At 40.7% G+C, this 22,418-nt stretch overlaps 1 protein-coding gene across 2 annotated transcripts in view; it reads right to left on the bottom strand.

Annotated features, from left to right (window-relative positions):
* Positions 1 to 589: 589 nt before the first annotated feature.
* Positions 590 to 22,418, bottom strand: part of pebp4 (phosphatidylethanolamine binding protein 4) — a 63,217-nt gene continuing 41,388 nt past the window's right edge. For both annotated transcript variants that reach the window (XM_088076936.1, XM_042488584.2), the window contains 3 exons: positions 9,408 to 9,453; positions 7,859 to 7,975; positions 590 to 785 (listed from right to left, as the gene is read on the bottom strand). In XM_088076936.1, the coding sequence (XP_087933062.1) occupies positions 694 to 785; positions 7,859 to 7,975; positions 9,408 to 9,453 (255 nt within the window). In that variant the 3' untranslated portion in view covers positions 590 to 693. The remainder of the gene's footprint in view (positions 786 to 7,858; positions 7,976 to 9,407; positions 9,454 to 22,418) is intronic.

The following is a 22,418-nucleotide window of genomic DNA, read 5'->3' as shown; positions in this document are numbered from 1 at the left end:
TGCAACTGTCCAAAGTTCAAAACGGGTTCAACGTCCCAAAGTTACATTCAAGGACACTCCAACATGTGTTCAAGCTGCTTTACTTTGAAAAAAATCAATCAACGATCTGAAATCACCTAAATGTTTCCAACTGGGGTGAAAGTGGTCAATGGAAATATGATAAACAATTACACAAACAGCAAGTTCCCTCCACCCGCCACACCACAGGCCCTGCGGCCCCTCCCCCCTGTCCTGTCACTCTGTGGAGTATTTTGGTTCAAGTTCCACTGCAGCATCCGGCTGTGTTGCGGTCTCGGTTTCACCTCCCACTTCCTTTTTTTGGCCCTGACGTGTTTCCGTGCCTGAATTAGAATAAACTCTTTCCATACTGAGTTGTGATATCAGGGCCGTCTTCCTTCTCTTGTCGACAGTGTTCGGAAACTAATAAGAAATCCCCAGTGAGGTCAAAATCTATCTCCCAAATCCTTCGCTCTGAACCACGTGACAGAGATACGGGGCAACATCAAAACCTTGTAGCTGGTGTAACACAAAGAGGAAATCTCTTTCTAACTCAAAGATAAGATAGAGGCAAAGAGAGGCTGACCAGCTGTAAGCTTTGAAGAACTGATGCTGTTTAATTCAAGGAAAGTGGGGAAACATTTTGTTTTATATTGTTGTACTGACAGATTCTTGTTTCAGACATCTGAACATCCTTCAGTCTTTGTAGTTTTGGGTGAGAAACTGCAGAGTGGCCACAGGCTTTCCCAGATAAAACCTCTTGACGAAGGCCTGAAGATCCCATTTACCTGTGAGAGCAGGATGACACATGAACACAGAGATGTTGTAGGATTCACACATATTTGGAAATGAAATGTGCTTAAAACTCAAGTTTGTTTTGAGGCTGATTCAAGACTGTTTTTGCAGATAGACAGAAATGAGTTAAAGCCGTTAAATTTCACAAGTTCTTGGACAACATGTTTTCATCCCAACAATATCCAGCATAAATTTAGTACACTCTGAGTGCAATCTCTGGTGCATTACACGAGTATTTCTCATGACCGCTCGGTCCATGTTTAAGGGATCTGAGGCCTAACTGAGCAGCACATGGCTCTGGGATGTGAGTCACTGAGAACAGCACTGCTGAAAATAAAACATGTTGCTGTAATGATGGAGGTGGGAACGCAAGGACGTATTGGCAAGAAGATATGATTCAATCGCCTGGACTGTTTTTTTTTCTTCCCTCCCCTTTTAAACAAACACCAGACGGCCATCCGGCTGGTATGACAATATCACTTCTTAGATTTTGACAACCGCTGATTCCCTGCAGCTTCCCCTCCCTTTAAAAAAAAAAAAAAGACAAATTCACAATTATTATTCCAAGGCAACAAAACCCTGTGTGCTTAAAACTTGCAAACTTCAACAGATTCTGGAGAGCGCGAGTGTCTGTCGGTCTGTCTGTCTGCGTCTTCACGTGTTTGGGTATACATACGACAATGGCGTGCTCCGCAATCCAGGGAATCGCTGACATTCTGGTATTTCCGTATGTGAAGAAATTGCATTAACAGCTGCTCAAGAATAGCCTAGGAAAGTTAATCTTTTGTAAAGAAAGCCAACTACTGAAATGGTCCAAATCTGTAGAGAGAGCGGTCTCGCAGTCAGGGGTTGAGTCTGACTCTGCCTGGATAGAAACGTTACTGCTTTTCACCTTTCGCTGCAGCTGCTTTACAGGCCTTCACTGTGGCTGTTTTCGCCATCAGGGAGCCACATTTTGTATCCTGCGGCATCGTGGAGGAGATCTGGGAGAAGGAATACACTTTGCCACTGTCACGCACATCAAGCGCACTCACCTCCCATCAATGCAGAAACAAATCAGAGGGAGTCATTTACATTTCAGACAAAATGTCTTACTCGAAGCTAAGATTTTTCAGGCTATATTCAGAATATATTTAACTCCTAACTAGTCCTAAAGTATTTATTTACACCTGTCTGAACTGGAAAGTCTCAATATTACTACATTATTGCTCTGCTATTTTTTTACCCATCCTGATCCTCCCTACATGTTTAGCTTATGAGCCTGACACCTCAGTGTGTCCGTGTTTGCCACGAGGTCAGGTCAGGGTCTGAGCTCAGCTGGGGAAGATGATGAATAATAACTGGAAGATGAGCAGATGAGTACCTGAAGCTTGCCAAGTCCCCTCTGTGAATGAGGATTGCCTGCAGAAAGGACTCCAATAATCAAGTGAGGGCAATGGAGTCAAGTGACCTGCCTGTATGATAGGGCATGGCCCCGGTGGCCCCTCTGGCCTATGCTTCAGTGGGAGATAATGCACCGCCTCTGCAGATCCCCAAATTCCCCTGCATGTCCAGAACAAGGTCCCTCACCCCTTAGAGGTAGCACCTTAAAGCCAGCTGAGAGGTGAGGCAACAAACTTTTACCCTGAATATAGGAATGTAGTCTGCGAGTCACATGGCAGATTTGACTCTCATGACAGTCAAACTTTCTTTTTCCTTTTTATGGAGAGAACCTGCCATTTTGTGCAACATTTCCTCTAACGTAGAATGTCACACTGAAGATCATTTTATAGTAGACTAACGATCAGACGGAGAGTCAAAACCAGGCGCTGCTTGTAAGGCTTTACAAACATAATCCTGTCTAAAGCTGTGCAATCATTGGGCGCAATCCAAAGTGAGGCAAATTCACAATATCTGGTGCTATCACGCTGGCTGGTACCCTGCAAATGCCTAGACTTACAAGTGACCTTAAAATAGGCTGGTGTCTGTTTGTAGTGCAGAGACGTGTTTCTGCCTCTCCCATCTGCCTGCTCATGGAAAGGACAGATAGTGTGGGACCTGAGGGCGATGTTAAAGTCTTCCTGCCTCCCCTTTTGTTTCCACCTTGCTTCTCCGTCTGGGTATGGCAGGAAGATCAGGACTGCTGTGAGGTGACACAGAACTGCTACATTTAGTGGTGTGGGCGGTGTCCCTGTTAAACCTCTTATAGTGTCTCGAAAATACTCAAAACCAAGTGATCCTGTTCATCGCAGTCGAGTAAGAGGAGCCATATCAGGGGAAGAGCTTTACTGAGCTTTAGAATATAACATTGACAGTCAAAACAACGTTATCCTGATATCATGAGGGGGAAATTATTTGTGGATGTTGGAGGTCAGGGGTCAGACACAGAGCAGTGCCTCTGGAGCAGTGATGTGTCTCGCTCAGAGATGCTTCTGCAGGGCAGATTTGACTGCTGCGGAGGGACCTGGGTCGATGGAACGGTGTCACACTGTTTGGCTGCCGATCGCAGCTCACAGCCTGCTGTCAATATAGCAGCCTGCATTGTTATCAAATGCTGTCACCTTGCCGGGGACTGAATATTCAATCTTAAAGGGATATGTTGCACGTTGAATTATATATGGGTAGTATTCTTAAACTTTCACATTGCAGGGAATAAATGAATGACTAAATTAATGGATAAATAAATGACCAAAACAATGAATCAGTAATCAGAATAGTTGGTGTTTAGTTTTCTGTCGATAAAATAATTGATTAATCAACTAATTGTTTCAGCTACTAGAACTGATGGTTATTATCTCTGTCAGCCGTAAGCCTGGAGGGCATCATGTGTTAGGTTGTGCGCGCCTGCTGAGTTTGAGTATCTCTGTCCAAAACAAATCTCGCAAACTAATCAGCGTATTATTTTGTGTGCACATTTATGACTGTAAGCTCATGGTTGCTGTGTTACTGCCTGTTCTATAATGCCACTGACTGCTGAAACCTCACTCCTCTCTGCAGACCAATACAGCCAAGTCTTCTGGAAATCAGCTTGGCTAAACACAAGACTTGATCTGCAGTAGGCCACATTTTGGCCTCTGTTGTGGCTCAAACACTGACATCCATAAGAAAGTCTCATTTAGAACTAGAACATCTGCAGATTAATTTTATACCCTTTATGTTACAATCCACTAAAGTTAAGCATGATAAGAGGTGAATTGCTCCATGTTTTTGTTATCTTCTCCACCTTCACTGTAATGGAGCTTGGAGGGACAATTCCACCATGCTGCGAAGCTATTTGTGGTCCAGCTGCTATGCCTAGACCGTTTTTCTTCCCCTTTGCTACACTGCAGGAGCGTTTCAGAAGCAGAGCATTTCGCCTGCCCGATTTTACAGACTTGCAGATTTGAATAATTTTGCCATTTTTCCTATTTGTACTTCTACCATAAGTGAAAAGGCTGCATAGTTAAATTATTTCCCTTATTTTGATTGTGTTTGTTGTTGTCATTTCCTATTTTGTTGTGCTGTCTCTTACAGGCAAAGTTAATACTGGTAAAAGTCCAGTTATGAATGGCATGGATCAAAGATTTGTGGCTGTGTTATACTTAGGCAATCAAAAATACATAAATCCTCATAAGTTTATTGTACCTTCGTTTATTCACTTACAAGACTTGTCTAGAGTGGCCGTGATCAGCTCATGCAGCCAGAACGCAGCCACCCAGAGAAGATCTGGACTCTACTGAGGGCACCTCATTATTTTCTTGAAAATGCTCAAAAAAAATTCCTATAGTCAAAAGCATTATCATCAAATTTAATATTTTGTCCTTCCAGCAGTCCAAAACCAAAGTTAGGACACATGACAAAGAAAAGCAGCAAACCTAATTATCAAATGGGGAATATTTGGCATTTTTTTCCTGAAAAAATTATTTAAATGATTCATCGATTTATTTCTGTGGTTGAACTAATTGATTAATTGTTTTAGTTCTTCCTTGATTTAGGATGAGGGGAGTTGAGGAAGAATCTAGAAACTTCTACCTCGAACCCGACAAGCATCTGTTAAAAAAGAAAAAAAACAAAAAACAACAACAACAAAAAAAAAAAACACACATCCAGCCAAAATTCAAAACGTCAAAGTGTTCCTTTAAGGCAGCCGACTCCTGGCTGAAACTCAGGCCTGCTGTAGCAACCAAATCCTGGCTCTCTTGACTCCACGCAGCTCTGATTAATGGTAGAGGCTGTGGGTGGGTGGTAGACATGGATCTGCCCATTACCACACTGCAACATTGCAAATGGCTTCAATTACTGTGGAGTGTGCTGAGCTGGCAGTAGGGGCTCTAGGAAGCAAGATGAGCAACGTGCACCATCCAGCAGCTAACTCTGCTGTGATCCATTCATTCACACAACATACTCATCGCGTACATCCTCTGCCTTGTAATTTACTACGAAAAAACTGAGGAAAGAAAGACTTGGGCTGATTAATTTTTAATTTTTGACATTAACTTTAATTTTCAGCCGATAATTCTGATGCTGTCTTCCTGGTGATCATCACAGTTTTTGTTTGTGATCAATCTGCAGCTGAGGGGGCAGTCAGGAGACAGGGGGCTGGATGTGTAAACAGTGCAACCTAATGTGTAGGCTGAAACAACACTAGATGGCCTCTCACAAGGCCTCAGTTTCCCTGCTCGGGAAATGCTAGCACTGTTTCCCTTGACAAACTGACTCGGCGGCACTAAACAGTAGCAGGACATATTGAGGGCTTGCCAAGTGGCTGACAAGTATCACGAGGGCCTGTGTGCCCACGCCTGCCCCCCACCCTGGCACAGGGGCAGCTCTAGTCAGGGACAGCCTTCCTGAGCCAGAGCGGAGGGGATTCCCTACGATCACGCCCCTGTGCCCGGTGCCAAGAGCGCAGCCCCCCTGTAGTTCCTTGTATAACAAACCAGCTGTCTCCATCAGTTCACTGACCCACATTCATAACCTTATCACAGGAGGCACACCAGACTCCCACGGTTCCGCACAACAGCCCTGCTCCACCTCTCATTGTGCACCCCCTTTACTACTTAAGTGATGGTCAGAGATGAAAAGAAAAAAGACGACAAATTTGCGATAAAATTGAGTCAATGACTGCGCTACTGGAAGTGGAAAACGATCATTAGGAGTCTCCCACCCACGACTAAATGCTCTCCCTTTGCAAATCACATCAATTAATGTCATGGGCTATGAAAAATGCTCTCTGTGTCATACCACATGGAGGGAGGACAGACGCTAATAAGTGAACATACTTCACGGAGGAGGTGGGGAGACATGGGATTCCCTCCGTTCCTCTTGTTTGTGCGGGAATACTGCGCTCGTGGCCAAGTGGAGGCCAACAATAACACAGCAGGTACACCACTGAACTCAACCAAACCAATAACGACTGTAAAATTGAATATTTTTCTTTTCATATGCCATGACTGCGCTTTCATTCTTAACATGTCACGCAGCTTCTATTTCCATTATTACCCTCTTTACAAGCGCAGTTATCCTCTCCAGAACTGACCCATCAAATGAGACATTTGATTATCCAAGAGTGAATTCCTTAATTTCATTTCCCTTGAATAGAGAGAACAGTTTGCGGGAGAAAGGAAGTGCAACAGCGTGAGTTAAACTCATCCAGCAGATTAAGGATGGGTGGATCCACTCAGTTCAATCGCTTCATAATGTGGGGGCAACTACTGTATAAGAAAATAAGGATGCTCCAGTTTGTTTTGTACAAAAAAATATATTAAAATATTCTAAATAGCAGGCTATTATTCATGCTACAACTTCTTCAGCTTAACTAATTCTGACACGGTGAATACCCAAACAATACCTCCCCAAATGTGAGTTTGGATACGTAAAATACTCCAAAGTACATCTCTTTCGACATTTCATTTTCCAGAGGTTTCAACATCAAACAGACTTCAGCCTAATATGCCTGGATTGTTTGCTGACATAGCTGTCAAAACTTCAAACAGAAGAGACTGGCAGCTCCACTTGTTCACGGCCGCAGTGCTTGAAGTCTCAAACCGCCCTGATCTCCCCTCAAATCACTGGCTGTGACCCGAGTAGAACAGACAGACGGGCACGCCTCCTGTGAGGTACCGCACTGTACATCCAAGTGCAGTTGCCCACCTCCAAGAGACTTTTCTTCAGGGGGAGGAAAAGTCAGAAAACCTCAAGTATAAACAAAACAACTCTGCTTTTTTCAAGACTGTTGTCTTCTGAGAGACAAACGTAGAAATTGATCTGGCAATCACATCAACGATAATCGAGGTTGTAAGTTAATGTACACTGCTGGTGTGTACTGACATGGTTGATAAGGATTTTAGGTTTTAGTGAAGGATAATGAGACGTGGTCAGGCAGACTCGTGCAGGTGTGCGTGGGAGCCAACAATACTTGTCTTGACCCCGCAGGCATTAAAACTGCAGCAGACTTACTCACTAACCTCATTAACATTTCCCTTGTTAAGTTCAAGCAGTCGGAGAAAATCATCTTTCTAAAGCAATTGTAAAGGCTTCGATTAAATGTTCATAATTGTCTGCGAATTACACCTAATAACATGTGTCCTCTGACAACACAGCCACAGACCAAAACCTGGGCTTAAAGGTGGTGCGATGGTGTCTGGCTGCAGTGTCTTGGGAAATTATATAATAAATCAAATCACTAATAATAGCAGCTTCAGCAGTGTCTCGGTTTGTTGAAACCTAATATGGAGACATTTCACCCGAAATAAAGGATTAAGCCCACTCAAATGAGGCAATACCTAAATCAATCTAATGTTGTCAAATGACACAAGATACTCCTGTATGTCAGGAAACAGAATAATCTGCTTACTAATGCTTAAAAAAACACCTGCAATTGCCTGTATTACTTCCTATGTCACAAAACCTATAACCACAAACCTATGCTGTGGTTAATTTGAGAAGAAATGTTTGGGCCTTGAGTTTTAATGCCTTGGTGCAATCTTTCTATTGCTGATTCAACAACTAAATGTTGGCAGTTGTGTTGATCAGTGTTGGTATATGATCGATGGTACTGCAGCAGCCAACAGTGCGGTGAACTCAAGGTGCTGGTGAGCGGAGTCATTACCACGGGATGACTTCTCCTGCTCGGTGAGTGACACTGGTGCATCTGGCAGCTGCTCATACAACATGAACTGGTAGCGGTGAAAACCAGATTTCTGTGGCGGGGTTGGAGGATGATACTCTGTGTGGAAAAACAAAAAAATCAGGATTAGCTGAGCTGAGATTGGTAATATTACAGAGCAATATACTGTATGCCATCATGACAATGATGCAACTAAAACAGTGGGCTAAATATTTGAAATCCCCTTTCTTTCCATTTATTCATTCTCTTCATGCATCTGGATTATTTTTCTAGATCACAATAAACCAAAGGTAGCTGTAACATTCTTCAGCCACTCTGGGTTATGGGTAGTTAACAGTTAACAATATTTCTTTAAATCCTATTTATTCAACACCAAACAATGCAACACCGCATACAAACCCAACTCTTTGTTGTTGTTGAACCTGTTACACTCAAATGTCTGATTTAAAAGAACAGCAGTAAGGAGCAGAAATGTCACAAACCCCTGGATGCAAGGGGTTATGAAGGAGCAATATAAATGTTACTCATAAACAATAATGACGTTAAATTAGAGATATACTTGGCAGGGATTAACGGTTACTGTTTGTAAACAAAATCACCAGCAGTAAAAGCATACCTTTCACTCTTGTTTAGGGCCTAGTTTTATCTACTTGGCATCTTGCCTCACTATGTTTGCATTTTTTTCAGCGCTGTGGCCGCAAATTTTGTAGCTTCCTCTTGGATGTGTGCTGCTTACAGTCTGTCACCTGGTCGCTATATAAAGTCCAGGCCTTACCTGCACACAGTGCCCAGGAATGTCCTGAACACAGCTAAATAAGAAGAAAATAAGGAAATACAGATAGACTGCCACACACTTCTAGTGGGTCACAAATGGTGACTGACAGAGATTACTTTTGTATGAGTCTAAACCAGAGATACTTACATTGCTTTGCCCAAAGACCACTGACAGAAGGCCAGAGGCCAGTTAATTAAATTTTTTTGCTAATGTTGTTTTTGCTGTTCTCACTCACATTTTCCAAGAGGCAAATTCAGATGCTAAAACCTTGTTCACGTCAGGTGTACACTGGGGAATTTCTAGGATTTAAGGACATTTGAGGCCCAGACCACTGTCAGAGGTCTGAGGGATCCTCTCCTGGCACTTTTTTAAAAGATAAACAATTATTACTATTTTTATGCTTTTTTTGCACTCTGGCACCTTATTTAAATTTAAGTACAAAAAGTTCTTAGTATGTATCAATTTTTTTCATTGTTTATTAGAAAATCGTCAGCGGGTCAACCAGCACCTTATTGGGGGCCAGATTTGGCTCGCGGGCCATAAGTTGAGCAACACCGGTATATACTTTCATTATTATTATAATTTTTTTCAGAAAAATCACGCATGGTATACCTTTAAATTACAGTAGTGAAAGTGATAACGAATTAAAAACTGAACTTAAAAAAAGTACAAGCTAAAACATAAATGAGTAAGATAAACTTATGTGTTTTAAGTATACCTAGGTATAATGAATGGGCAACTGAAAACCATATTTACCAGTGAGGGTTGTCCCGTGCATCTGTCCTTTTATGAGTCCACTGCCCTGGTAATACAAATACTGAGTTAGTCAGACAAAGCATTTGGGAGATTGATGAATATTAGGTAGGTAGTTAGGTCAGTTCACTTCTGGCCAAAATACACGACAAGAAAGAAAACACAGTTGGTCATCATGTTGCTTCCACAACACAACATAACACCACTGTTCTCTTAGCTTTTTACTCACAAAGCCAAATATTCGGCACTCGCTTTTCTCAGTGGTCAGTCCTTGAATTAGCACCTACTACCAACTAGAGAGAGGCTGGAGAGGCCATTTAATTCCTGAGCCAATATTATTTGGAGCTTGTTGCTGAATTTTTACTAAATTACACATATATTGTAATATCAAAGGATTTTAGCAAGCACAGATTCAATAAACTTTGAGACTTCGGTGATGATTGGAAAAAGACAATCATTGCTAGTAATCTAAAAATAAAAAAAGGCAGTTCCCAAGCAAATTAAACCACTGAGTACATTTCCAGGTAGCAATTTCCCATATTATTAATTGTATATTAACTTCCTGTTGCCTAGAAACAGACGTCATGTCAGTGGATGTGAAGCGCAGATATTTTTCATAAGTATTTTCTACTGTATATTTGTCAGGTTAAACTCCCTCATACCCAGGAAGCACACAGTCAGCCACTGCAAATTGCACACAGGAATGTTTGTTTAATAGACTTGGCTGCTTACTGCAAGACGGCTGCATCCTTGAGTGGGAGGAAAAGGACTAAATATGTTGTCTGTGAAATGGCCCAAAACCCACTTGAGGTAAGCATGGAAGTCCCCATCACAGGCATCAGATATCTGGTCTCAGCACCTATTTCTGTCCTCTTTTTCTTCACACACAAGCTCCCCCCACAGGGTAACACAGGTACTGTGTTACTAGACAGCATGTGAGGACAAAAGACATGCAGGACGAGGGCTTTTTTTTCCTCATATAATTTGATGTATGAGCTAAAATGGATAAAAAAAAACTGTCTATAGTAGTATAGAAACATTAAGCCATATTTCTCACTGGGGACGTGGACTTATCCAGTTACGAACAGAAATATGTATTTTGTAGAGTTTATTTCCTCCTGGGAATAGTGCACACACATTTTGCACTCAGCAATTATGAACTTTTTTAAAAAGGAAATTAAAATATAACATTGTTGCAAAGACAGCTTGATCCCCCATTTCAGTAATCTAAAAAATAACTTCACTTATAGTGTTTAGTTTATATTTTTGATGGGGAAACAGAAAGATTTTGTTTCCTTTCTAGTCATATGTGGAGAATTAGAAAACTGGACCGATCACAAATGCTGTTTGGAGGAGACCATAGTACATAGCGCCAATTAAAATGTTACAACTCTATTGTCATAAGTACATTCTGTGTCTGTAAATCTTCGCCAGAATGACTGAGATACGCTTTGTAATGAATCATAATTTTGTCATTTCTATTCGACTCTTTAAGTAAAAATGTAGCAGCATCAAAGCATGTGTCCTCTATTGTGCATCATCTCATCTCTAATCCTGTCACTGCTGTTTAGGAGGTTTAGCTGTAAGTATTAGAGTGCAGAGCACAAGTGTTTACACAGCCTGGTGAAATTCTGAAGATTAGTTTCAACTGTGAGTATCTTCATCCACTGATCAGTGAGAAAAAAAGCTTTATTTAGAAATAGCAAGAGTCCTGCAGCCTGCAGGATCCAAACCCATTGCCATAGCAACAGGTAGTCAACATTTGAGCGTGCAACATTTTCCCACATCTTAATGCTCGGCTCTCGCTCACTCTCCATGGCACCCTCTGCCCTTTTAATTTCATTACAATATATAGAGTAAAAACAACAGCAAATTAATACAAGATTTAAAGTCAACCAAACAATAAAAGACAAGTCAATCACAAGCAGAACTCACAGTTGATCACATTATTAATATTCACAAGATATAAATACCCTGAAAATAATCACTTTTGTGGTTGTGGCGTTTTTATCTATCACCGAGCAGAGCTGAAATCACAGAGGCTGTGACAGGGCAGGGCAATGTCGAGGTCGCAGACTCTTGATATTAACTGGGGAGTTACGGACTTGCTCACACTAATATACAGGACGTTCTCACATGCTGGGCGGCCTCCCTCAGGGACCCTGCTGTGGGGGCGGGACACAGAGTGTGAAAAGTTCTGACCACCAAATGATTGACAGCTGCTTGCTGTGTTAATTGTGTTTGGCTATTAAGAAAGGTTCAACTTGAAACATGCAATGACGGCATGTAGAGGGACTGAAAAGACTTTAGTGTTACTTGAGCGGGTTGAAATTCATTGTAGTTCAACCCAATTATATTCACCTAATGCCTCCCGGCCCTGTCAGATGATTTTCTTGTGACTCAGTGCAAAATCTGGGAATGATGATGTCATAAATCAGGGATATAACATGATTACAAGAATCACACAGTTCCTGTTGTACCCACCAATAAGCTGGTGAACAAGCACTTACGCTATAGGTCTCTAATTGAAGTTATTTCAACTACAGTTAAGCTGCATGTGTGATAGATGTTGTGGCTGCTTGCACTACAGAAAGTTTTTCATACAGTAAATCCATCACAGCTTTGTTAGCCACATCACGCATTGATGAAGTTAATCTTCGATCAATGATATCCTCAGCTAGGATGATAGTCTGAGCTCAGGGTTAGAAAAGTTAAAAGCGTTGAGACTCTAAGACACCCCAGATACAGTAAAACTCCCCAATAAAAACACGAAGAGTATGAACAGTTTGTGCTTTATACACTAAGATATCTATCTTAATATGGACACCATGACTGGTGACAATAAAGAAATCCCATAATGGATGTCATGAGAAAAGTATAAAATTGATTTATTATAATATGGTTTAATGACTATGTAATAAATACAAGGTTTCCACACATTTCCATAGAAAAAAATCCAAACTTTTCCATGACTTTTCAAGGATCCATGACAAAGTGTTAACATATTTTTTCCATACTTGTGCAGAGTTTTTCAATTATTTAAGATTCAAACTCTATTCAGAGATAATTTCAGCTAGCTTTCATAGGGAGAGACAAATGTGGAAAGAAAATGAAGAAACGTATGTAATACCACCCAAAACATTTTCACACACTGATGTATATCAGAGCTGCAAAACGTCAACAGCCTCAGAAAATGAATTTGCCGTTATGTTACATTTCGTGAAGGTTATACACGGAAGATAACTGTAAAAATGTCATTACTCACAGTATTCAAGACTTTTCCAAAACTTTCAATGATTTTTACTAATTGCATGACTTTTCAAGGCCTGGAAAATGTGAAATTCTATGACTTTTCCAAGTTTCCCATGACCGTGGGGACTCTGTAAATATGTAATAATGGTTGAAATTTTGATGTAAAGTGTTTTGTTAATTCTCATAGACTGTATTGTCTAGTGTATCATACTATGGTGTACTAATATATACATACATTTAAAAAATATCAAACATACTCAAACAGAATCAATTGTGTGACTCTTTTGCAGTGCAATACTATACATGTACACTGACCAACTGCAACTGTTTTAATTTTGGATTACCTGTGCTGGCCTCAAACTGAGAATCAAAGTTACACTGCATAAAGCAGATGTCAGAGAAAAAGAAGCTTGGATGGTTGTAATTGTGCAGCATTGTTCGCTCATAACACAAAAGCAATCATATGGACATAAGGGTCCAGTAGTCACTTATTGTCTTTGTAAGCAATTAGGTTTTTATCTTGTTGCACTCAACTGAAAAGCAGCAGAATATTAAAATGTGCATCTTTACTACAAGTGCCCAATAGAGTACTCACGGCTGCTGTGTCAGTGTTTCAACTGTTGGAAATTTGCAAGTTATGTCATTTCAACAGCTGAAAGTTGAAAAACACTCGGAACTGCCGCTTCATTATTTATGCAGTTACCAAGGAACCCACTATTAGAGTTTCTAAATATTTTCTCACCAAGGCACTTACGCTTTAAATTCATATGTTTATGACTCACATAATGCCTTTTCGGTTCAATCATTCATAGAGATGAACATACTTTTGTGGTCATATTGTATGTTTTGGACACATCTTTAAGATGCCTTTATGAATTTATATTTACTTAAGCACATATGTACAAGAGTTGAATTTTTGCTCCTTTGCTCTTATTGTGTGACAGGTATAAAGGTTGAATACATATTCAGTATATCATATACTAGAGTCACATTATAAAATCCTGCATTTAAGAAGACAGAGAAACTCAGGATACTTTAAACATTGTTGCGATGACAAAAATACTTCAGATACAATTTGAACACTGTGCAAAGTATTGATCTTAATAATAAATAAATCACCACAAATCACTGAGACTAAATGATGTAGATTAAAAATAATTCCGGCCACCAAACCCTGACAATTATCAAACAGTCATTCATCACAGCACTAATGATAACAGCACGGAGCTTTAGTGCCAATCATTTGTCAATAGTCAGCATAATGCAATAATCTTTTTATGTCAACGAAACAGAGAACGACACAAATGACCTGAATTGAGTTCAACTGAGAGCTATTAGGTCAAACCAAATGTGACCACACTTTACATCTTTCTAGGAGGGGAATACCCATTCTTGTGGCTGTGATAGTGAATCACATACTGAGCAGTGTGGGAGAGGCAGAAACTGACAGAAATAAAAACTGAAAGCATCAAAATGGAATACTCTTTAAGACCAACAGACTTTGATACTCCGAAGATTAAAGATGTATTATTACTTCAAGAGGAGAGAATTCCTTTTGATATAAAAGAGACTATGAACCAGTGAGCAATAACTTTGAGTGGGAGAGAAGTTATGGCATCTGAATCAGGGGAGGCCTGGACTTTGTATCAATGCTATGTTTCAGTTTTTAAATTCACTCATACAAATTCTATAACAGTGTAAATCCTGACAATACCAGTGGCTAAATATTGTTTTGTATTGTGCTGACATTGCTGAAAACTGTCCAGTCACCTACTGACATATTTGTGGCAGCAAAGGTCACCATGAGTAGGGACACCACCTTTCAAGGGGAGCGGCCTGAGTTCAAGACTCGGCAACAGGAACCACGAGGTGTGATAAATGGCCCATTAAAAAAGAACAGAGAGTCCCAGCAAGCTGTTGTAGAGCTGACCCTGACCTCTGATTGCCCTGTGAGGGGCAGTCATTGTAAACAGCAACATGGATTTCAATATAAAACTTATGAATATTTTCCACTGCTTCTTCCTACATTTTAGAGAAACCATTTTCACTGAGGACTTTCCATTTTTCTCTGCTCTGTTCAAATGTAAGAGCCAGTCACCACTTAAGACTGCAGATCTAACTAATGTTAGTCCAGCTGCGCTGTTTCGGACACTTCATCCTGCCTCTCCCTGTTGTTCATCGTGGCCCAGCTTGCCTTCATGTTTTACTGACTCCATTTCACACTCTGACTCAGACAAAAGCAGAAAGGATCCCGAACAACCTACACGTTATGAGCAATGAATAATTCTGAAAATCTGGAAAAAGCAATGCAGCAGAGCTTTTTGTCTCTCTGTGGGTCACGTAATAGCCTGACACTCTAACCACCAATATTCAGCACAAACAAATCTGGCTCTGAGCTCCAAGTGAAGCACAACTGAGGCTGATCCAGACCAATGAATTTATCATAATCAATAAAATGAATCAGAAGTAGTTATAACAAATTCTTGGAAATTATTATTGATGGGACGCAGATGCCCCTCCTGTGGGTCTCAAGGAAGCCAGGTATGAATAAGGTAAACCTGCTAAACACTTGAGATTAATCTTGATATCAACATGCATTGTTAGTTCCTCCAGGCCTAAGTGGAGAAGATGAGCAGCGTGTTTGTATAACGTGTCTACATAACTTCCGCTGGGAATCCTCTGACAAGAGGTAGGAGTCCGCGAGGAGGTGGTGAGTAGGTGCAGGGGTGCGGTTTCACCAGGAATACCCACTTGCCCAAGAACCCTTCTCCTTCTCTGTGTGGGTGAGTGCTTCCCTTTGTCAGTTACTCATGCACCTCCTTGTATACACACCACTTCCCTCCCCCTCCCTAGCACACCCTGTAAACCCACACCTACGACAATCAGCACCCACGTCCTTCTAATACAGTTCTGAGAGCATCATTCTCCCTTTTACTTGCAGTCAGGCTAACAGACGGGGAGAGAGAGCATGACAGATGGTGTTCACAGCTCTATTTCTGAGGCTGGACTTGTACCGCCACAGCCACCCCTCCCCCCCTTTGCCTATTCCACTCAAGCCAAGTGCTTATGACTGCCTCCTCATCTTCGCCTCAGTAATCAGCCCATTCATTTGCAGGGTTATTGTGAATTAAAAGTCTGTGTCTCACAAGAAACCTGACCGTTTACAGGTTAAACAGCTTTTTTTCTGCAAGAGAAAAGAGTGGGAATCACATCACTGCTCAACTAGGGGAATGAGATATCTTGAGGAAGACAATACATTGAATTTCTGCTCATAACAATGTAATTCCTTTAAGGATCGGGTTAGGGGTATTTTAATTTAATCTGTCACCTGTGAACATTAAATGACTGGGTGCCTGGATTCTAGTGTAATGAGTAAAAGGAGACCAGAGAGATCACCTGACTTTTGAGTTAGAGTCATTAGTATGCGAAAATTTACTGACAAAAGATTTGGACTTATATAACAACTGAGAATACTTAGTTACTCATAATTAAATCTTATTTTCATATCAACAGCCTCCCATGCACTGTCTCACCACTTATCCTGTTCGGGGTCACAGGGGGTTGGAGCATATCCCAACATACATTGAAAAAGTCAGGGACACTCTGAACAGGTTTGTCACATATCACAGGTCTGACATTTCAAGACGTGCCAATTAGATGTTCTCATTCAGTAGCTGGTTTGTCTAAAGCATATGCATGATGCTATAGAAATAGGTTGGTCGTTGCGTTACCCTGGATAGGCTGCTCAGTTCCTGCTGTCCACTCTCTTACTCTAAAGCCTCTTTTTCACTGGACTAAAACCCCCACTACACCCACTAACATCTGGGTTTTGTCTTTAATGGACAAGGTTACAATCAGCATTTATTTCTAGGACATGTGACTCTGTACACTATAACAAATTTTCCTGTTACATCATGGTAAACTACTGGCAGCTGTAGTTGCCAGCATACTACCGTTTTTTTACAGTGTCAGTACCCTAAATTACGTCAACAGCATACAGAAGTTAAATTTATTATAGGGCTGTTTAATTGCGATTAATTGCAGACTTTCAATAGTTAATAACAATAAATCACATTTTTTAAATTCCATCATTTCACATTTAAAAACAGTTGTGATGCTCATATTGACCAGGTAAAGCAATTCGTACCAGATTGTTAAATGACAGAAAAAAATGCATCTGACTAGTATAAAGTGGGCGTGTCTGTGAAGGGGAGACCTGCGGGTAACTTCAGAATCCATTTTCATTTATATATCTTGAGGTCAGAGGTCAAGGCACCCCTGTGAAATGGCAATGCCATTTTTCCACTGCCAAAATTTAGCCTAAATTTAAAGCATTATCAAGCCACCTTCCTGAGAAGCCATGACAAGGTAATAGTTTCATATGACGCCAGTTTCACCACTCTAGTTTTAAAACTTAGCCTGGCAGAGCCTCTTAAAGACGGGAATGTCGGCCAGCAATAAATGCAATTAAAATATGAATAAGTAAATATATAAATAAAAGACTTAGGTATGAACCGTAATCATGTCACTATTAATGCATTAATACTGACAGCCCTAATTTATCACAGTATTCTACAGTACAATTTGAGGTTTATAGCAATAACACTGCCTCCAAAAAGCGTCAAGATTCATAGTGTTTTACTGCATTTTGAAAAAACATCCTTGTAGGGTTTAGCAGTTGTGAAATCTTTTAAACCAGTTTAGCCAAACACCAGACCAGACCGGTGTACTGAACTGAACAGGCGACCAAGCAGACTCAGCAGCCTTTCCCCTGAGTAATGACATAATGACACTTTGTCCCAACAGAAAACTAGCATTTGGGCTCTCTCTCCACATTAAATCCCTTTAATATGCACTTCTGTTACATCACATCAACAATCCACCTAGCTATCAGCTGTGTGCTTGAGATCAGCCTGGAGATGCAACAACTTAAAAGATGGGCGAGTAGCCCACTTGCTATCTTTCTATGTTTGTAATGTCATTTTTTAAAAAGAGAAAACATAATTTATTTTGTAATATTTACAGAGAATGACATTAAATATAGCCAACAGCAAAATGCCTAGCTTATTACTTCCAGTGGTCATTTACCTTATGAAAAACTTTCCGCACCTTAGTGATCTCCCTCCAGCCAGCCTCCCCCTTAATTAGGGATTTGGAGGGAAGTAAGCAGGTATAGTATAGGTAATACCCCATTCAAACTTCATGAATTGGCCGTTGCTTATCCTTTGTGGAGCTTTCAAAGAGAGGGACAGGAATTAATAGAAACACAGCGTATGACAAAAGTTTATCTCTAAACTGGGCTCCATGTTGCACGCAGCCAGGTGAGACAGGCTTTTCATCAGCTTCATATCCAAAATGATGTCATATTGGTGCAGTTTTAGTTTTTTTGAGAAACTCTGCCGTATCTCCTCTCTTCAACTCCAAGAAATACTTGAACTTTCTAGTAAACAAATACAGCTTGAGCCACTCTCCCTCATCCAGCCTTGTCTGGATGTCTAGTCTGTATATATACCTAATATAATGTTAACCATTTTGTCATATTGCTTAATACTAATGCAATTTGGGTTAGATTTAGCACAGCGACATCATCAGCATAGGTTACTGATGTAGGCTACCTCTTAATTTGCAAGAATGTGTCAAAGATAAATGCTAGTTCAGCAGGTTTGCATAAAATAAAACCATTTTAAGCTTGTACACCAGACTTGACGAGCAAAACCAAAACTTCTATTTATGTCTTCTTCATCGTGTCACATACTTTTCGGCATGGACTTTATACTTCTGAATTTCAGTCGATCAGGCCTCCTTAACATTGATTGACTACGGCTGCAACAACAAGCCACTTTGTTTAATGATCTGGGCTGCTACTCAGCTCTTAACCACCCACCAGTGTCTTCTCCAGCCAAACATGTCCATGGTCAACCAACTGGTGCACCACTCTCTGCCATCACTTCTAAAACTGCAGGACAAAGTACCTGCTCACCCACAGGAGAGACTGGACGTCAGTGCACTGCCCTCGATCTGGTGGCAAGAGAAAAGCTGCTCGGTAAGGCTCCAGATTGGAAGAGCATAGTTACATTTCCCACTGAACAACAAATTCAGACCTGGAAACAATCAGCTAAGGCATCATATATATATATATATATATATATATATATATATATATATATATATATATATATATATATATATATATATATATATATATATTAGGCCGGGACTTTAACGCGTTAATCACGATTAATTAATTACACAAAAATTAATCGTTAAAAAATTAACGCATTTTAATCACACCAATTTTTGCACCGTGGAACCTTTCTCACTTGATGAGTTTCCGGGGACCGATTATACTAGCACACCACCTACCGTTCATGACTTCAGACCATCCATGCTACAGACAACAACAATGAACGAAGAAGCAGATGAGACCTCTTTGGTTGGCCCCATGGATGGGAAATTTTGTTTTAAAAAGCGGGCGGATGGTAAGCGTAGACATATGCGATTAAAATGCGATTAATTTGATTAGCCTCTGATTAATTAGATTAATTTTTTTAATCGAGGCCTGCCCTAACATATATATATATATATATATATATATATATATATATATATATACTTCAAACTGGCTTTTGAGCAGGACACTACACTCTCCCAGCTTTGGTCCATCTTTGCCAGGTGGCCCTAAAAGATCTCAAGGACAGTGTCAGGAGCCACCTTTCAGCAGCACATCTGAAACCACGTCTACAGGGAGCTCTACGGCTTACAATACCACCAATGCTTTCCCATTCTGATCTATGACTTACACTCATGGAGGCTATTGGGTAATCCTGTCAAAAGTCTGGCCCAGGGACAAATTGTGGCCCTCAGACCAATTTGAAATGGCCCTCGACTTGATTTTCAAAACATACTATATGATTAATGGAATTTTGATTAATCGAGCAAGATCACTTGGCCTTTATTTTCATTCACCTCATGATGGCATGACAATCATACAGTTTGTAGACAAGCACAGAGTAGGAACTGCGTAGGTGAAGTTAATGTATTTTCATAAATAGAAGGTAAATAAAATAACGGTTACCTAACACCAGATATTTCCTGCAACATGGCCAACATGGTCACAGCCAAGACGCATAAAGCCAACAGTGAGGGCTGGCGCTTTCAGGAGCGATGGAAAACGGAAGACTTTTTCACTTACAGATAATACAGTTTGTGTTTGTTTTAGTTTTTTTTTTTAATAACTAACTGGCCCCCAAGTATTTTCACATGATCTAATCTGGCCCCCATCAAAAAAGTTTAGTCAACCCTGCTACAGGGGGTCTCTGTGGACTTGGATTACAACCTGCACAGTCACAGACTTTCTTGAGTTGCTTTTTGCTCGATGGTATCTATTTCCATAAACAATGGCCCACAGTTCATCTCTGTGAAAGTCACAAGGGAAAGGGGCAAAAAACCTGTATATATATGGTTCTGTAACTGAGGCAAAACGAGTGTGAAGAGACTGAACAAGGTGCTGAAGAACAACTTTAAAGCTCAGCTAACAGATGGCTTTACCAATCCAAACTACATCATATTCCTCTACTGAAAGCTCTTTTCAAAAGCTAGTCTTTGGCCTGCGCAGGTCACGATTAGCTGGGACCTGTTATCTTCTTCAAGATGGCACACAAACAGACAAAACCCAGTGCTGCATGAACTGGGAGTAATGTCAGCCTTTATTTTACAGCAGGCAACCTTTACTTCTCAGCTGAGCAGCTGGCAGATGTGTATGGCAGTTAAAGCATGTGCACAGTATGTTTTATTCATGTTAGCAGAGCACAAGTAGTGATGTAGCAGCATTGCCATGATCCAGACATTTGAATCAACCAATCAATCATTTGTCACATGGAATTACACAAGGTACAACTCCAGTGAAATGTGATCCCATCAGCTCCTTTAACTTGTGCATTGTAATTTAGTCCTTTTGCATCTTCTTTCATTGTTGGCTGCTGCTTTCTAATTGTTTTTCCGCATGGCTCTGGTAATCTATGGTTTCTTGTTGTGGAATGATTTAACTGTCCACATATCCCAACTCTTACAAGACGGCCGCATGGTTGCTCCTCCCAAATACTGGCAGCACCGCTCTACAGCCGCCTCTGAACAGTGTATAGCAATGATCCATGGCAGGAACGGGACAGCACCTCACATTCCCACCGACACACCAGTCCCTACTGATTGTAAAGCACACGCCTCCTCTTCCTCTCTCGCCAGAGTCCTCTGCTCTGTTAGATCGGCATATGGAAAAACAGTCACGCGGCTGAATGGCGCTGTGCAGGATTTAGCCACTCCAAGTTTGATTTGATTTGTCAAGTGTCATGACATGAAACAGTGTTTCTTTTCTTCTTTCAAAAACGACCAATAAGCACATCAGGGGACTTGATTAGCCAATCAGCGCCATGGGCGGGATTAACAGCATTCTCAAGACTTGTCGAGCCGTGCACTGGAACCACTGAGAAGTAACAACAACAACAACAACAACAACAACGGTGAGCTCCTTAACGTTAGACAAGAGAGACAGTGCTCTCCAGTCTGTTGTAAATTACCTTCTCAGTAACGCTGGACATTGTAGTTTGTTTTACTTTTCTCCACTCCACTCTTTAACAGAACAGCACAAGACCTGCATTTTTTTCAGGAGAGGGAGAGATGCTGTGCTGCTCAGAGCTGCTGACAGTTTACTCTGAGAAATAAGTCACAAAAACAGACCAAAAAGTGCGGGGCTGTTCATAAAACATTCAGAATGCGCAGGCTTAACAACAACACTGATGCCACACTTCTGAAGTCACTCATGTCTGGTAGCAATGCTGCTTTCAACCATGCTTTTTAAAGCTGTGTGTAGTGATATGACGCCATTACATCAACAAGTCAAAATATTGCCTTTATCATGATATGAATTTTTCTTATAATATTAAAAACTGTACTAGTATTATCATAAATAACGTGGCACACCCCTAGTACGTTGGCATGGCTACTCATCAGTGTGGTTTAAAGTGACATTAGATTTAGGCAGATATGTTGGTCTCTGGTGATTGCTTAGGGAAAAATGAGTCCCCTTGCAGGAACTGTTTAGAGTGGACGCAGTGTTAGACTGAAGATGAATACAGGATGTACTGAGTTGACAATTCTGTCTGATATCAGGCACATAGTTGCTCCCCCGACTCCATGTCAAGATAGGAAAAATCCCACAATAAATAAACTCAAAATTAAATAATTTAGCACATCAAATACATGATGCCGTATTGATTCAATTCCGTATTTTATACAGGTTTTCGATGTAATTTTCACCATAGAATTAATGGCTAATTTCCCTTTCAAAATGAATAAAACTGATCATATTGACCCCTATAAAATCAAACACAAACCTAATCATTTTTTCTGGAGTCTCCAGTAACGGTAAATGAGCCTGTGTTGTGAAAAAGCCTAATGGGCTTGAATCCGGGTTGATTGGTTGGTAGAGCAACCTAACGGTGATCAGTTGAGTGGGATGGATTGGCCTAAGCAGGACAGGGTGAAAGCCAGTGGGGGAGTCACCCATGATCTGCTTCAGTGCATCAACAAATTAACCTACTTAACAATAGCCTGCTGGAATAATGGCTTTGGTAAAGAAACTCATTTGGCTTTGGTAATGAACTGAGTTGGAAACATAAACAGTCCAGTTATTAAGTGAACTCCAGCCATCACTGACACCACCCGACACACTATGATGTACCAAACCTACACGACACCGGCCGTGCT

This window comes from Plectropomus leopardus, chromosome 4 (assembly GCF_026936395.1).
Source record: "Plectropomus leopardus strain MGB_pleo_1.0 chromosome 4, ASM2693639v1, whole genome shotgun sequence".
Taxonomy (NCBI): Eukaryota; Metazoa; Chordata; class Actinopteri; order Perciformes; family Serranidae; genus Plectropomus; species Plectropomus leopardus.
This window is presented reverse-complemented; position numbering and strand designations above follow the sequence as displayed.